Here is an 18,169-nt window from a genome sequence, read left to right as displayed (position 1 = left end):
TGTGCTACAGCTATACCTTGACACACTCAAACCTGGCTCACTACAAATAGACTCAAAATAGCCCCAACCAAATCCACAGTTCTCACCAACTGCACAGCAGAACACAAATACATACCATGCCTCTATCAACAACACCCTCATACCACACATACACACTCAAGATTCTTGGCATACCATACAATACATCCATGTCATTCAAACAACACAAAGATAAAATGTACACCTAGACTTAACACACTTAAATCAATTGCAGGAACAATACTGACAAAAAGAAGCTACCACTACAGTATACAAACAATATGTATGCTCAGTGATAAATTATGCAAGCCCCACTTGACCTCCTAATCTTATAGAGACACACCACAACACCCTAGACTATATAGAACAAAGCTCTAGACATTTATAGGCTGCACAAATACAACACCTACAGACCATCTACACCATAAAACAAGTCCTCAAAGTCCAGGATCATCTTGACATGAGGCACATGAAAACTTGCTGCAGTCTCCACAAACACAGCTCACCCACTATACATGGCAGAATACCCACACAAGCCAAGAAACATCAAAACAACACCCAAATATCTATATCACTCACAAATACTCTCTCCAAAGCATATCCATAATCATGTTCCTCACTGCTCCATCAACAAACTTAAAAACAACAGATTACCGCATGCCAGACTCCCTGATATCCATCCATCTGAATCCTCTCCACCCTGAGAGGACAGATTCCACCTGGTCAGGATATGATGTGGTCACCATCCAGCCCTTCAGTTACCAGAAGAGGCTGGATGATGACATTGCAGCTAACTTTTAAGGATGCAACACTCTGCCCTCTTTTAGACAAACATTAAACAACCTCACCAGCCAGTTCACCATCACTGTAACTCCCTTTTTTTAGGCATTCCATATGACACCCATCTAACCCAGGTGCCTTACCTGCTCTCATAATTTTAATAACTGCTTTCACCTCATTTTTATTTATCCTCATTCTTCACCGTCATATTCTTAGCACCTCCCACTGCAACTATCTTTCCCTATTTTTCACATTTAGGAACTCCCTAAAATATTCTGCCCATCTTCCTCTTACCACAGTATCTTCAATTACCATCTCTCCATTTGCACCTTTTACCTTTTTTTCTCTACTCGATTCACCTCCCCTTCCTCTCTTAATTTCCTTCCAAAACATCTTTTTACTACTTTCAAAATTTTGTTATTCTTTTCCCCCATTTCACACCTGCTCTCATTTTTACCATATTCACTTTTGAAAAACTTACAAAGATCATTATAAGGATAATGAAATACCTTTCTCGTTTTTTATCATATTTTAAAATTGACAGAGTGGTAGCCCAGGACATGAGTGGGATGGTAATACTGTAACTATACAACAATGTTTATTTCTTCAGTTTTCTAAATGGCACAATCTCAAAAGACTAACCGGTTTGTACGGAACAGAAGAAAATCCTATCTAATATTTCTATGAAACAACTATGCACTTGACTATTTACTTGTAGGTATATATGGACTTTTCATACAAAAAATTAATTGGACAACCCCAAAGAGTGGGCAGTTTTACAGATAAATAAAAATACTCAAAAACACTAGTTTTTAAATATTAAAGTAGCTAAGAAAAAAGCATTTTCTTTGAATTTTTAAAAAAGGAAGGGGAGAATTGCTTTCCGTCCCTTAGGGTAGTTGGAGAATTCTTTCTTGTAGTTTCGATGTTTGCCTTGAGCCCATACAAACATCTGGTAGAATCCACAAAGAGCAAACATAGCAGCTGTAAAGAGAATAAACTATACTTAGGTCACTGAAATATTAGTGCACATACCAAAGGGAGATGACTGAAGTATTAGTACCAAAGAACTTTTCAGGGAGACAAGTGAAATATTAGTACACATACTATAGGCCTTTCTCTTGTAAGGGGGGATGAATGAAATATTAGAACATATACCAAAGGACTTTTTTATTGTAAGGGGGATGACTGAAATATTAGAACATGTATGGGGAATGACAAGTCAAAACACAAATCCACATCAAATAAAACCCATTCAGTCATCATCCTCATCTCATCACCTTGGACAAAGTGTTGCCTTGTCCACAACCACAATGCTTGAGGATAAAAGGGATGCAATGAGGTGCAGATCTTCAATAGCAGGTCCTGATAACTGGCACTAATTTAATCCCACCTCCCACCTATTTAAATATAACAACTGGTCCTCTTGAGCCTAGTCCAAAGACCAAGTGTCAGCCTCCCAAGGCTGCACCTCCTGAGTGACCAAGGAGGGAGGGTCAAAGGATTACAAAGGCGGAGCAGTAAGGGAAAGAGCTTTGGATGTTGGGCCCTGCTGTGCAGGTGCTGCACCTAGCTGCATTGTTTCTGCCCCAGGCAATGGGGGGGGGGGGGGGTTGCGCTTTCCTCCATAAACAGCTATGATAAAAGGGAAAACAAATGGGGGAAGAGTGGATGGCCACTTTCCTGATAACAAGAGGCCTTTTGATATATGTGTGTAGTATTCTACTCAAAAATCTACAATAACATATCCTCTTACCATAAAACATGATCATGCAAAAACGATCACAAAACAAGCAATCCACAAGACTATCAAATTCTTAACTTCACCAAAATCATCCAGATATCAACCCAACAGAGAAATCACTCGATATAAGCATTGTATTGGCACACCTAAATTTCTAGATTTGAAATTACAATGCTATAATCCTTACCTGGAAGGCATTGTGTCATGACACTAAAGGCTACCCAGGCCCCTGTCTCGTAGGTGTAGTTTGGGCATGACACAAAGTCGAACAATTTTGTGAGAGGATTTCCTGTAGGATAAGGGATTTTTCTTTCCTTTGAACCTGCTGGGCGTAGGTTTCTCAAGAGGATGTGGATACTAAAGTTGCCAAGTTCACAAAGCTGAGGATTGAAAAAATGGTATTTGCACTATCTCAATATTGCTACTATTATAAGAATAATATGCAGAATTCTATGCATTAATACACAGGCTTGGTTATGGAGAGAGAAAAAAAAATAGTTTACATTATTTTTCCTAACAATAAAATAACAAGATTCAAAATAACAATAAAGGATACAATGATCATATTTGATTATAAAAAGTATATCACAATCCACTACTTCACCACTACATACTTGAAGATATAAATTTATACTTTACTAAATAGCTATCCTCATGACGTATGTAACACAACCCATCCTTCTCCTTGTATTCTACTATGTGCAAGATAGCTTACCACAAATGCTCCAAGAGCGGCATACGTCTGCACAAGTGGTGGCGGCGTGAAAAGGGGGTGGTTCACATGGTAGGCAACATAAACAGTGAAACCCCAATAATATATGCAGTTTTTGAAGAGGTTGAAAACTGGCATTGTACCATGAGAAAAGCGATGAACATACATGGTTTCCAGGATACGCTTAATGTAGTGCACTGCCCAACAACCAGCTGCAATGCTGTGGAAAATTTGGTCAAGGAATGTATTATGTATATTTGAATTATATCCAATATGAAAGGAATACACAAGTAACAATTTTAAAATTTGGTAGCTCATGCTAACTGTTTGTAAATGATGACCCTTCTATTTTCACTTGTAACACATTCAATTACATTTAAAGACAATTATTACAGTTCTAGCATGCAAAGGGAGATATTCCGAGCCCCCTCACTCCATCCCATTCCCTAATTGGAGAATTATTACCAGTAGTTTCTTATCAACAAATAAATCATAACTCTACTTACTGTGTACATGTAGAATAGGGCAAAGTGGCTGCCATTTCACCATAAAATAGCCATGGACGCTGATAGATCCAGAGATAAAAGACCAAAGGGCCAGTGTACTCTGCAATGAACACTGTTGTCCAACCAATCTGGGGGCCCAAGTCTTTAATGAAGACTTTGTCACCTGATACAAGTCCTAATTTATCAAGAGCCTCATCATCTTTAAGACCTGAAATTTTGAAATAGAAAATTTTCTAAGTTCTTAGGAAAATGTTTTAAGACATATAGTGACTGCAGTACATAAGCTATTTTTTGTTTGATGTTGAAAAAAATATTTTTGATTAACACAAACATGTATGCATCAGCTACATCAGTACAGCAAGAGCACTCCATATTTGGGACCTAGAATGAGGACTTCTAAGTGGTGGTTTTACAAGATGGACATCTGATAGTATCACCTCCCCACTCCCCACTGCCCACCTTGAGCTGAAGTCCCAATGGTCTGATACTATCTATGGAATAGGCCTAAGGTCTCTATCAATTTATTTCCTCTAGATCGTCACACAAGGACAGCTGACAAACTAATACTCCCCTGTTATTACTATTGGTGACACAGAAACAGTCCAACAGTGATACATAAATAAATACTTATACCAAAAGGTCTTTTTCCTATATTTGACAAGGGGTGGCCAAGTCATCCCTCCCATCTTAGCTCTTTGTGGATGAAGTCATCCATGTCTCCCAGTACACATGCTTAGGTCAGTAACCCCAGAGCAGGGTCCAACAACCAAAATTTGTTTACCTCAACTCTTCATTACATAATGACCCCCCCCCCCCCAACTCCATAAACCTAAGAAATATATAAAGACAAATCTTACTACATCATTTCCTCATCCACACTAATACCAGGGTTGGGTCCAAGTACAAGTGACTGTAAGTCCAAGTACCTGAATATTTTTCAAGTACAAGTACAGTACATTTGTTATGTACTTAACAAGTCCAAGTACTTAAGAGTTGAGTGCATTTACCCAATAGTATTATCACAAAGTTTGCTAGAATCATAACCTATTATTAAATACAATGTATTTGCTTGTACTTGAAATATATTTTTCAAGAACTCTGGGTATAAGTACAAGTAAATGTACTTGGACCCAACCCTGGCCTGTACAACTACAAGTACATGGAAATTTGTACTCGAGTCCAAGTAAAAGTAAATGTACTTGGACCCAATTCTGACTAATACATTACAGAAAATGGTCCAATACCTCTTACTAGAGATCTATAAAATGGCCCAACTGGAGGTGCAGCCCCAAAAAGAAAAGACTGGCATTTGGTCTCTGGACCACACACAAAATCTCTATCAACTTTGAACTACGTTTCCTCCCGCTTTTCACATATGGAGATCTGGCAACCAGTAAATACTACCCTCCTAACACTTTCAATCAGTGATGAAAAAACATTCACTTACAAATACAACATAAATAGTCCAATTTCTCCCTCCACCCAGAGATTGGTTGAGGCAAATGTCTGTCAGTACAACTCAGAGCAATAATTATTATTATTATTATTATCAAAGATGATCTACTCATTTAGTATTTATACAATAATTGGAAAACAATGAATCTGTCCTCACCCTTTGCTTTCTGCTCCAGTCGAACCTCTTGACGTGAAGGGGTCATAGTCTTCTTCTGCATATGAACAAGTTTCTTGACATCTAAGATGGTGCTGTTGGTCTTTAGCTGTTGGAATCGAGTACATTTTCTATAACTATTTACAGCCTCATAAAATAACAATTAGATTAAATGAAACAGATTAATCACAAAAATCTTAGTCTTGCTATAAGTCTTCTATAGGTTTCTAGGAAATGGTATATGGACAACTTCCTTCAAAGGTATTTCCAAAGTAATGTACAATATACTTTGAGCCAAATGACCAAATGAGTTGGAAATATCTTTTAATAAAAATTATTTCCATGTAAGTACAACAATCAAATACACTGTATGTAGGGTTACAGTGCCATACCCAACATAACCTGCAACAAGTATATGAAACTAAAATTTTCCAAATTTCCTTCCGAACTTAAGTTAATATCCATAATCTGTTGGATGGATGATAGGCTGGAAAAAAGGGGTCTTTGTTTCTATCTGGATACTGATCTTGGATAGCAAAAATGGGTCCTATGTTGTGATTCCAATGTACTTGTTAATCCCATGGCTGAAGCTGTTGTATACAGCATTTAATATTCAATTCTAAAATGCTACAAGTTATCGTTAATCACTATTGTAATCCAAGAGTTTTGTTGCAGGAAGATAACCTGGGCAAGGAATTGTGTGCTACATCACTCAACTTGTTTTAAATTATCTATGAAGGATAATGGAACCATTTTATTGTGATGGCACATGATTGAATCTTTAAATGTACATGTATCAATTAATCAAAACAACTTATGAATAACAATTTACTTGACAGTTAAGAAAGTGTTAACACTTATAAATGTTGAGCTGTATCTTGAGTAGTACTGGACAACAAAATAGAACAGCAAATTTTTGGTTACTTACCCCATATAGAGAAGTAACAAATTTGCCACTTTTGGCATTGTAGACGTCAAGCTGTTCAAGCTGTAAGATAAAATACAATGGTTCAGTTATATTCACATTAACTTAGTTAATGTAGCTAACACTAAACATTCTAGTGGTTAACTACATTTACAGAAAAATAAGATAGAAGAAAGACAGAAGAAGTGTGAAAAGAAGAGGAGGTGGAGAAGGAAGTGGAAAAGGAGAAGGAGATGGAGATGGAGATGGAGGCAAAGGCAATGGGAGAAGAAGAGGAGAGGGTGGAGGAAGAGGTGGGAGGAGGAGGAAGAGGTGGAAGGAGGAAGCGGAGCATAATGGGGAGAAAGAGGTGAAGGAAGAGGAGCAAAATGAAGATAAACAGGAGCAAGAAGGGGAGAAGGACGTGGAGGAGGTGGCTTAGATGTAAAAGGAGATGGACAAAAGAGAAGGAAGGAAGAGGAGGAGAGGGGGAGCATAATATAGGAGAGAAAAAGGGGGAGCATAATATAGGAGAGAAAAAGGGGGAGCGAAGAGGAGGGGCAAGAATGGGAGAGGGAAAGTGGGGGAGAGGAGAGAAGGTGGGAGCAGGATGGGGAGAGAGGAGGGAGAGGGACAGTAGATGGTGGAAGGGGAGAGGAAGTGCTTGGGGGAGGGAAGGGGGAACGAAAGGAAGGGGATGAATGGGGAAAGAGGGGGAGGGATGAGGGAGAGCGAGAGGAAGGGAAGAGGAGAAGGGGAGCGAAGACGGAAGGAAGGGAGGGCAGGGGAACGCGAGAGTGAAGGGGTACGGGGGAGCGAAGGGGAGGTACGGGGGAGCGAAGGGGAGGTACGGGGGAGCGAAGGGGAGGTACGGGGGAGCGAAGGGGAGGAAAGGGGGAGCGAAGGGCAGGAACGGGGCAGCGATGGGGAGGTACGGGGGAGCAAAGGGGAGGTACGGGGGAGCGAAGGGAAGGTACGGGGGAGCGAAGGGGAGGTACGGGGAGCGAAGGGGAGGTACGGGGGAGCGATGGGGAGGTACGGGGGAGCGAAGGGGAGGTCCGGGGGAGCGAAGGGGAGGTACGGGGGAGCGAAGGGGAGGTACGGGGGAGCGAAGGGGAGGTACGGGGGAGCGAAGGGGAGGCAGGGGGGAGCGAAGGGAAGGTACGGGGGAGCGAAGGGGAGGTACGGGGGAGCGAAGGGGAGGTACGGGGGAGCGAAGGGGAGGGACGGGGGAGCGAAGGGGAGGTACGGGGGAGCGAAGGGGAGGTACGGGAGCGAAGGGGAGATACGGGGGTGCGAAGGGGTGTTACGGGGGAGCGAAGGGGAGGTACGGGGGAGCGAAGGGAAGGTACGGGGGAGCGAAGGGGAGGTACGGGGGAGCGATGGGTAGTTAGGGGGGAGCTAAGGGGAGGTACGGGGGAGCGAAGGGGAGGTACGGGGGAGCGAAGGGGAGGTACGGGGGAGCTACGGGGAGGCACAGGGGAGCAAAGGGGAGGTACGGGGGAGCAAAGGGGAGGTACGGGGGAGCAAAGGGGAGGTACGGGGGAGCAAAGGGGAGGTACGGGGGAGCGAAGGGGAGGTACGGGGGAGCAAAGGGGAGGTACGGGGGAGCGAAGGGGAGGTACGGGGGAGCAAAGGGGAGGTACGGGGGAGCGAAGGGGAGGTACGGGGGAGCGAAGGGGAGGTACGGGGGAGCGAAGGGGAGGTACGGGGGAGCGAAGGGGAGGTACGGGGGAGCGAAGGGGAGGTACGGGGGAGCGAAGGGGAGGGAAGGGGAGGTACGGGGGAGCGAAGGGGAGGTACGGGGGAGCGAAGGGGAAGTACGGGGGAGAGAGGGGGAGCAAAGGGGCGGTACGGGGAAGCGAAGGGTAGGGAAGGGAGAGTAGGAGAACGAAAGGGAAAGGAAGGCGGAGAGGGAGGGTGGAGAGGGAGGGTGGAGTGGGAGGGTGAAGACACAGGGAGGAGTGGGAAGGAGAGTAAAATGAGGGGGAGAGCAATGGGGGGTGGATGGAAGGGGAGATGAGGTCATGGAGGGCTAAGGAAGGGAAGAAAAGGGAAGGGGAACCGGGATAGCGCGAGGGAGGGAAAGGGAAGGGGGTGGGAAGAGTGATGCAGCGAGGGAAAGGTAAACGGAAGCAGAAAGGTAAGTGGGAAAAGGGTGGCAAAGGGAAAATGAAAGACGAGGGGAATGGGAGGGAGATGGGAGGGGAAAGGGAGAAGGAAAGGAGAGGGGAGGGGGAGAAAGATGGGAGGGAGGAGGGAGATGGGAGAGGGAGGAGGGAGTAGGGAGATGGTAGGGGGTTGGGAGATGGGAGATGGTAGGGGGTTGGGAGATGGGAGGGGGAAGGGTGAAGGGAGGAGGAGGGTAGGACGATGATAGGGGGTTGGGAGAAGGGGGATGCAAGAGGGTAGGGAGATGGGAGGGGGTTGGGAAAAGGGAGATGGACAGGGGAAGGGAAATGTGAGGGGGAAGGGAGATGTGAGGGGGAAGGGAGATGTGAGGGGGAAGGGAGATGTGAGGGGGAAGGGAGATGTGAGGGGGAAGGGAGAAGTGAGGGAAGGAAATGATGGGGAAGAGACGAGTGTGGAAAGGAAGAAGACCAGATAGAAAACGGAGAAGGAAAGAGAGCGTGAAGTCAAGAAGGGAAGATTAGCCAAAGAAAACGTGGGAAGAGGAGAGGGTAAGGGAGGGGATGGGGAAGGGGGAGGGGGAGGGGATGGGGATGGGGATGGGGAAGGGGAAGGGGAAGGGAGGAAAGGACGAGAGACCTTGAGGTGGTCAATCAGATGACCTCCCCCTCCCCCCCACACACAGTCGATGTTTTTTTATCTTCTCTTCCTTTTTTTTCTGACCATCCAAATCTCCATTGTTTTCTACATTTCGTGGAGAATGGAGGGAGGAAGGGGGAGAGGGTGGGAGTGGAGGGATGCGAGGGTGTGCGACAGGAAGTGAGGGGGACGAGACAGCCGGGCGAGTAAACTAAAGGAGAATGCGGCAGTTATATGGAGAAGAATGAGGGTTGGAGGGATGGAGGGGAGAAGTGGATGAGGGGAGAAGTGGAGGAGGGGAGAAGTGGATGAGGGGAGAAGTGGAGGAGGGAAGGAGAGGAGAGGAGAGGAGGAGGAAGGAAGGAAAGGAGGAGGAGGAGGAGGAAGGAAGAAAAGGAGGAGAAGGAAAGATGAAAAAGGAGGAGGAAGGATGGAAAGGAGGAGGAGGAGGAGGAGGAGGAAGGAAGGAGAAGAGGAGGAAGGAAGGAGAAGAGGAGGAAGGAAGGAGAAGAGGAGGAAGGAAGGAGAAGAGGAGGAAGGAAGGAGAAGAGGAGGAAGGAAGGAGAAGAGGAGGAAGGAAGGAGAAGAGGAGGAGGAAGGAAGGAGAGGAGGAAGGAAGGAGAGGAGGAGGAAGGAAGGAAGGAAGGAAGGAAGGAAGGAAGGAAGGAGAGGAGGAGGAGGGGAGGAGGGAGAGGTGGAGAGGAGGGAAAGAGAGGTGGAGGGAAGGAGGGCGAGGAGCTGGAGGGAAGGAGGGAGAGGTGGAGGGAAGGAGGGAGAGGGGGTGGAGGGAAGGAGGGAGAGGGGGTGGAGGGAAGGAGGAGGGGGTGGAGGGAAGGAGGAGGGGGAAGGAGGGAGAGGTGGAGGGAAGGAGGGAGAGGTGGAGGGAAGGAGGGAGAGGTGGAGGGAAGGAGGGAGAGGTGGAGGGAAGGAGGGATAGGGGGTGGAGGGAAGGAGGGAGAGGTGGAGGGAAGGAGGGAGAGGAGGTGGAGGGAAGGAGGGAGAGGAGGTGGAGGGAAGGAGGGAGAGGAGGTGGAGGGAAGGAGGGAGAGGAGGTGGAGGGAAGGAGGGAGAGGAGGTGGAGGGAAGGAGGGAGAGGAGGTGGAGGGAAGGAGGGAGAGGAGGTGGAGGGAAGGAGGGAGAGGAGGTGGAGGGAAGGAGGGAGAGGTGGAGGGAAGGAGGGAGAGGAGGTGGAGGGAAGGAGGAGGGGGAGGGAAGGAGGAGGGGGAAGGAGGGAGAGGTGGAGGGAAGGAGGGAGAGGTGGAGGGAAGGAGGGAGAGGTGGAGGGAAGGAGGGAGAGGTGGAGGGAAGGAGGGAGAGGAGGGGAAGGAGGGAGGTGGAGGGAAAGAGGGAGAGGAGGAGGGGAGAAGGAGGGAGAGGGAAGAAGAGGAGGAGGAGGTGAAGAGAGAGAGGAAGAGGAGGAGGGAAGAAGAGGAGGAGGGAAGAAGAGGAGGAAGGGAAGAAGAGGAGGAAGGGAAGGAGAGGAGGAGGGAAGAAGAGGAGGAAGGGAAGGGGAGGAGAGGAAGAGGAAAGGGGGTGAGACAGGGGAGGGAAAGGAGAGAGGAGGAGGGAAGGAGCAAGGAAGGATGGGAGGAAGGAATGAGGAAGAATGGGAGGACAGATGATGATAAAAAGACTAGTGTTTCTTCCACCTCATTCTCTAAGAAACATGCGCACGCACACACCATACTACCCAAAAAAAATAAAAATAAATGGTCGTGGGATGACAGGCAATGTTTTACGAAATGACAGCCTCACACAGTCACCCTGAAGGACAACACTGTTCATGATGACACGGAACTCTTCCCCTCCCCCCTCCCCAACCATAAAAAACACCAAACCAAGGCCATACCTAACACACAAACCCGTGTACAATACACAAACACATACATCTTCAACCCTTCCCATACAAAATTGTTATTCCCAATTTGTTCTGTCCATTTCCAGGGCATCTCTTCTGTGAAACTGATCAAGTTGATCTAAATCAACCCTACTTATAATGAAGGGTATTTGTTCTCTTATTTTGGCTTCTGAAGAGTCCCTGAGGTGAAGGGGTATGGACAAATCACAAACGCTTATGACACTATGACACCCATTACATACTTTATTCTATTTGGCTAATGCCAGACAACTTACACTCCAGATTTTGTTCAGGCTAATACAATTCTATTCAGCTGGAGACAAGACCCTGAGAGAGAGAGAGAGAGAGAGAGAGAGAGAGAGAGAGAGAGAGAGAGAGAGAGAGAGAGAGAGAGGAGAGAGAGAGAGAGAGAGAGGAGAGAGAGAGAGAGAGAGAGAGAGAGAGAGAGAGAGAGAGAGAGAGGAGAGAGAGAGAGAGAGGAGAGAGAGAGAGAGAGGAGAGAGAGAGAGAGAGAGAGAGAGAGAGGAGAGAGAGAGAGAGAGGAGAGAGAGAGAGAGAGAGAGAGAGAGAGAGAGAGAGAGAGAGAGAGAGAGAGAGAGAGAGAGAGAGAGGAGAGAGAGAGAGAGAGGAGAGAGAGAGAGAGAGGAGAGAGAGAGAGAGAGAGAGAGAGAGAGAGGAGAGAGAGAGAGAGAGAGAGAGAGAGAGAGAGAGAGAGAGAGAGAGAGAGAGAGAGAGAGGAGAGAGAGAGAGAGAGGAGGTAGAGAGAGAGAGGAGAGAGAGAGAGAGAGGAGAGAGAGAGAGAGAGAGAGAGAGAGAGAGAGAGAGAGAGAGGAGAGAGAGAGAGAGAGAGAGAGAGAGAGAGAGAGAGAGAGAGAGAGAGAGAGAGAGAGAGAGAGAGAGAGAGAGAGAGAGAGAGAGAGAGAGAGAGAGAGAGAGAGAGAAGAGAGAGAGAGAGAGAGAGAGAGAGAGAGAGGAGAGAGAGGAGAGAGAGGAGAGGAGAGAGATAAGAGGGAGAGGAGAGAGAGGAGAGAGAGAGAGAGAGGAGAGAGAGAGAGAGAGGAGAGAGGAGAGAGGAGAGAGAGGAGAGAGAGGAGAGAGAGAGAGAGAGAGAGGAGAGAGAGAGAGAGAGGAGAGAGAGAGAGAGAGAGAGAGAGAGAGAGAGAGAGAGGAGAGAGAGAGAGAGAGAGAGAGAGAGAGAGAGAGAGAGGAGAGAGAGAGAGAGAGAGAGAGAGAGAGAGAGAGGAGAGAGAGAGAGAGAGAGAGAGAGAGGAGAGAGAGAGAGAGAGAGAGAGAGAGAGAGAGAGAGAGAGAGAGAGAGAGAGAGAGAGAGAGAGAGAGAGAGAGAGAGAGAGAGAGAGAGAGAGAGAGAGAGAGAGAGAGAGACTCTTGTACATATGTAAATATTTTTTATATGATTATGTTTGTGCATTTATTTGGATCTAGGGAAAGAGGGTAATTATTTACCATCTTTGAATATCTTGTTTTCTTTAGTAAATAAAACAGGAATGACGCCATATTTTTCATTCGAATCTCACTTGACTTTCTGGCATAAGCCGGTAGATATTGTGAAGTTTTTGAACATTATACTATGTGTTCTTTTCATTATCTGCACTTCATGTATGAGTATATTGATTCAATGCCAAACAAATTTGTTATTATCATTAAAGAGCTAGAAAACCTGTGAAGTGCATCACTGTAGCAATGGGATGGCAAAGGTGATGATAGTAGCGATAGTGGTGACGCATGTTCCAATCTGTGATATATAAAGCTACTTTTTCATTATTTCTTCATATATTTAGTAAAAATTAACTTTTACACACCTTAAGCAATCCATATGGCTTGCCCACAACCTTAGAGATATCTTTATCAGGTGACAAGTTATCCATAATGAACACTTGTAACTGCCTCCTCATTTGCTTTTGTACCAATTTCACTTCCAATTAAACAAATAAACAATTTCTTTTCTTAGGTATGGCCCATTTCCAATACTTTGCATTTTCTGGCACTAAAATTAATTTTCCACTCAGCCCTAGAATTTACAGATTTTTTTCTGTATCCACCTACATCCCTCCTTTCTCTTCTAATGCGAAACTAATAATGACACAGGAGAGCCAATAGCTAGAACAACATTCAACAATTGACTGTCAAAAAAGATTATTCAATCAGCAATCCATCTGAAATGCATCACCTTTTATGATCAACACTCCCAACCTAATAACATTCAAATCTTTGCTACATTCTGTCATAGAGCCAACTCTGAGTTTGAATAACCACCCTAAATAGTTATATTATTATTTTATCCTGCCAGGATACGAAATAATTACTATCACAGTTACCAACTCTGTAAATGAATTCAAAGTGCATTGGGCACACTTTTCATTACTCAGTTACATCAAATCTAGTGTTACTGTCTTAATAGAATTGGCATGCCAATACTAATTTGCTCCAGAAGATTTGAGATGCTGAAGCCATTTAGGTAATTCACAAGATGACCCATTGAAGTGAACTAATGCCTGTGTGGAGGAGTGGGTAACATCCCTGCCTTGGAATGCAGAAGGCCTGGGTTCAATCCCTGGTAAGTGCGAAAATGACCACGCCCTCATTAGCCTCTTTTAAAACTTGATACGACAGACACGTAAAATTAATTCAATAACTGGCTAACAACTCCTAGAGGTGGGGATCACGACAATAAGTTTACTTCTTATTTCCTCACTGTTTCTCGATTAGTTAAGCACTTTAATAGCCTTCCAACCCCTCTTCACAACAGCAGACATCAGAGGTGTGACAGATCAGTGTCACATATATACGCTAGCACTTAGTCAATATGATCAAACTCGTTACACCGATTTCAAATTTCATTCACAACCACAGTCATGCCAACATACAAAAAAAAAAAAAAAAAAAAATCACATGTACCTCTCACCCTACATACAACTTTACCAAGCAGGATTAAGCTCCAGTGGTGAAGTACAAAAGGCGCATTGTCCCTCAGTGGTGATCCATCTCAGCTGCGTCAATAACAGACGAAATAACTTCAAACATTGATTAATGTGGCAAGGTCCACTTTTTAGGATACAGTGCCTCAAATGCTGTTCCATTAATCTAGACAACCTCACAGTAAGATATATAAGTAGCCAGGGGGACCATTGGCTGTATTGATGCTATGATATTTATTAACAAGGGAGTTTTAATTATGAAAATCAAGCTGTTCTGGATTATGCAGACTCGCAATAGGATTGCAGACAATACCAATCTGTTTATTAATTTTCTATTCTCCGAGGTGAAATGTCCGTTTTATCTGACTATATGAAGTATTGTGGCCAATGACAGGTGTATGTTAGTCCTGCAGAACAAACTCTAATGATAATCTTTTCCTACATCTCTCTTATCATCGTCAATTGAGGGCATACGCCAGGAAACACATTGCTTCACTCACACACCAGCGGCAGTCCCCATAGTCACTCTGGGCAAGCTCTCATGTAGTCACCCTTCCAACTCCAAATAACTCAACAGGTTTTTAAGTGCACCCGTAAATAATTTCATCATCCTTGATGGGGGTGATCCTGATTAAGGATTTGGTACAAATCCTCACTACCTTTTTATTTCTTCCAATCCACTGGCCAGCAACAAAGGAACTGCTCCATGTTGGCTACATACCCTCATGAACATGGCGAAATATAATTACAGTCTTCTGCATGCTACAGGTTTTTCTAATCTCACCTACTTCAGGTTAGGTAAGTTTGACTAGGTTTATACTTTATGTCAGCTGCCAATTTACTGGTTAATTTTGGTGTTTGAGCCAACTAGTAACAAAAAACTTCCATAGCAAGATAATGTAATTCAGTGTTTAGAACCTCAACTGCATATAACCACATACCCTTTTTTTATGGTGTATAAGAATAAGCTATCCAACTACAATACCTTTAGCTCTATCCCTGTGGCCTTTCTAGGCACCCAGTAGAGCACAGCATAACAAAGCATAAATAATATATTTGTTTTTCTCTTGTTTTCTCCATACATAACACGATAAAATTAATTTAATCCTTGTGATTATACAATAATGAAATGTTCACAATACTATGTGAGCTTTCCAGTTTCGTGCAAAAAAAAATTAATTCGCACCTATTCACCTGTTAAAATAAACACACGCACACAGAAAAAATATATAATGAAACTAAGATTTACTCAAATTAACAGTACACCTTTCATGTGTTCTTGGCATGAATTCTGCCTTCTACAGGACTTGAACTGCAGAACATGAACGGAATGTGAACACAATCTTATACCGGTAGACCTAAGAAAATTTTACAACCATGTCGATAAATTGCTCCCTATCTTGTAAAAGACAGATTTAATAACTCATTTAATAGGAATATTCTTGTCACAATAATCACGTATCGTCTCTACCTAAATACATTAGAAAAGAATATGTGAGCAAGACTTACATCCATCCTGCAAGTTTTGCTGTCAACTCCCTCTGACGGTTTTATTGACACTACCTCCCGAAGTTGTCGTTAGCAACGAAGAGCTAGGACTCAACGAACTCGGCAGTTGCAACCTAGTGAAAGGCTCATATTAACCGTTTTATAAGGAATTAAAACATGTGAAGAAGTATGTAGTTTGAGATGTAATATGTACATATATACAATTATGCTATGGAAATAAAAAACAATGAAATTGGAATTTAAACCAAAGAGAAAATGAATACTTGTTACGGGGAGACTATAATAATAATGTGAAGTATACAATCTTTTATATAAATCACAACAAAGTAATGCCGTAGCATATTGGTATGATTTTATATAGATATTGGTAAGAATGATGAGGCACATTTTTAGGGGTAAAAATCATTTGCAGGATAATCCAAGGGTTTTGATAGAAGAATCTTTTAGCTCCCTAAGTTTATTCCCAATGCTATAAAGAGATGGTAATAGCTATAAAAATACTTATCTTTCTCGATCTTCGACACAAGATTAGACCAAGATAGGAAAAGCCTTAGTTACAGGTGCCAAGTACAGCACAGTACTGTACAAAAAAATGCTGTATTTGCTGCCATTTTGGCCCCAGAAATTAGCCCCTCCCCCTCCATCAATTGAATAAAATAGTTTGGAGATTGACAGGAGGACATTAAAAGTCTCTACCGATTCAAGATTTATACCTTGAATTAATGTTATCATTATCTATCATTTGTGGCGATGTTTTCTTTCAATCTTTCATCATCCATGAGACTGCAAATAAGTGTGATAGTTTCATCAATCTCTTCGGTAGTGTTGCAATCTTTATGGACCAGGATATGAGGAATATATTGGTTTTTTTACTATTATGACCTGTGGATATAAAGGTGGATAACTAATACCTTTACTTAAAATAATAGGTGTAATTCAATTTGACATAGTCTCGTGTTCACAATTTAGAATTGTTTGGTGATTTAAAATGTCGATGACAAATTAAATTCTTTCAGCCGAGGATTTTTAAAAGGAATTTTGGATCGTTCCTATATTTGAATTTTGTGGTTATGGTTACTGTCCAGCTATTTCATTTACTTAATGGAAACCCATGTAGACATCAAAGATATCACATTGATCACATAAAAATGTGCAGAATGTGTGTCCTTGTATCGTCCAACAGAGTTCTCCTCATTGCTGGCGACAGCTAGGCTGCCCCCTCATCTCCTATCGCTTCTGATTATCTACATCTGTGATAACTAATTACAGAAGATGTGATGAATCAAGCTACACTTAGGGAGAGAGATATAGATTTGATAATCCGAAGAGGGATAGTGCATCCACAGGCTAAATGGTAGTTGTCTGTTCAGTATCCACTATATCCAATGAAATCTTATATTTATATACAATTTCCTCATAGATACCTGTGAAATAATAAAACACACACACATGAAAACATGTTATTCACTGTATATGACGTACTACCGACGGGGAAGATCATTTGATAATTAAATGAACTAAAAGTATTTCTTACACAGATAGTTTTTCATTACGTGCAAATTAAATTAAAATTCACATCTTTGTAACGGCCGTGAGCAGTAACGTGCACAGACATTGCAAGAGGCAGGTGCTTTGGGCTGGAAATTGGGCACTTCACTCTTTTGTATTATTCGTATTTGGCAACTATCCGGTAGGGCGCGACACCATTTTTCACGTAATTTCTGAATAGTAAGAAAATTGAAAAAGCCTGTAAAAAATCACTTTTCATTCATTTCTTATATATTTTTGTGATGAAGGGCACTTTTGGGGCATAGGGCAAAGGGGCAAGTGCTCGGGCCAGGCCCATGCAGAGAGGGGGGGGGGGGCCCTCTCTGCATGGGCCTGGCCGTGAGAACAAAATTTCAAGCAAAGTGCAAGATAGTATGAGATCTTAAACTGACTGATTGTATATCCATTTAAATGAGGCAGTGGTAATTATTCTGTTCATATATTTAATATTTCATCCTATGTCTAGGAAACTCCATGATCTTTCCCGCCACTTGCGACATGACGTAGGCAAGTGGCGCGAAAGTTCACTGAACACGCCTCGCTGGTCGATACTAAAGAAACTTCTATTTCAGCAATTCGGCCTAATTTCATAAACGTAAATCAGTGATGGAAATTATCTCTGGAAATCAGGCATACACTAATATAATGTCGCCATGTTCTGCAGGGTGTATCTATGTATGCTTATAAATCACAATGAATTAGAGAGTGGGCATACAAAACGACTAGAAAGTTGAGAAGCATAGAAAAAGTAAGCTATGTTGTACTTATTTTCATTACTGTCGTAAACGGCAGTGTTTCCATTTCCAAACCTAGAAAAAACGAGACCTCGATGAAAAACAAGGGACTTGAAGACATTCAGGGCTATAAACTAAAATGAAAAAACTATGTATATAGAGGTTTTGCCTACAACATGAATTATTCTTTGTAATGCATATGGTAAAACCAGATAGGTATCCATTTTTCTTTAACGAATGACTAACGCCATTGATACGGTGTCAAGCAAAACACACACAAAAACACACACACACACACACACACACACACACACATACATACACACACACACACACCGACTCGGTGGCATAGTTGGTAAAGCGCTGAACTGGGAAGCAGAAATGCTCCCAGCACCCAGTTCGAATCCTGCCCAGGGCCGAAATTATTTCGGTATCGCTGTGCCTCGGGTCGTTACTCTGACTCTCGTGGGCGGGGAGTTGGGGGTGTGTGTGTGTGCAAGGTCATAGCATTACCCATAGATCGGACCTACGAGCTCTGAGCT

At 43.5% G+C, this 18,169-nt stretch overlaps 1 protein-coding gene across 1 annotated transcript; it reads right to left on the bottom strand.

The window, feature by feature from the left end:
* Positions 1 to 1,308: 1,308 nt before the first annotated feature.
* Sc2 (trans-2,3-enoyl-CoA reductase Sc2) lies at positions 1,309 to 15,443 on the bottom strand. Its single transcript, XM_076172507.1, has 7 exons — positions 15,346 to 15,443; positions 6,298 to 6,357; positions 5,373 to 5,478; positions 3,761 to 3,968; positions 3,258 to 3,474; positions 2,730 to 2,922; positions 1,309 to 1,782 (listed from the first exon to the last, which is right to left on the bottom strand). Exons 1-7 carry the CDS (start codon positions 15,349 to 15,351, stop codon positions 1,655 to 1,657), a joined length of 918 nt encoding a protein of 305 aa, XP_076028622.1. The 5' UTR covers positions 15,352 to 15,443; the 3' UTR covers positions 1,309 to 1,654.
* Positions 15,444 to 18,169: the final 2,726 nt, after the last annotated feature.

This window comes from Oratosquilla oratoria, chromosome 33, assembly GCF_046742065.1.
Source record: "Oratosquilla oratoria isolate Oo_2021 chromosome 33, ASM4674206v1, whole genome shotgun sequence".
Lineage (NCBI taxonomy): Eukaryota > Metazoa > Arthropoda > Malacostraca > Stomatopoda > Squillidae > Oratosquilla > Oratosquilla oratoria.
Note: the sequence above shows the minus strand (reverse complement) of the source record. Positions and strands in the feature narration are given on the sequence as shown.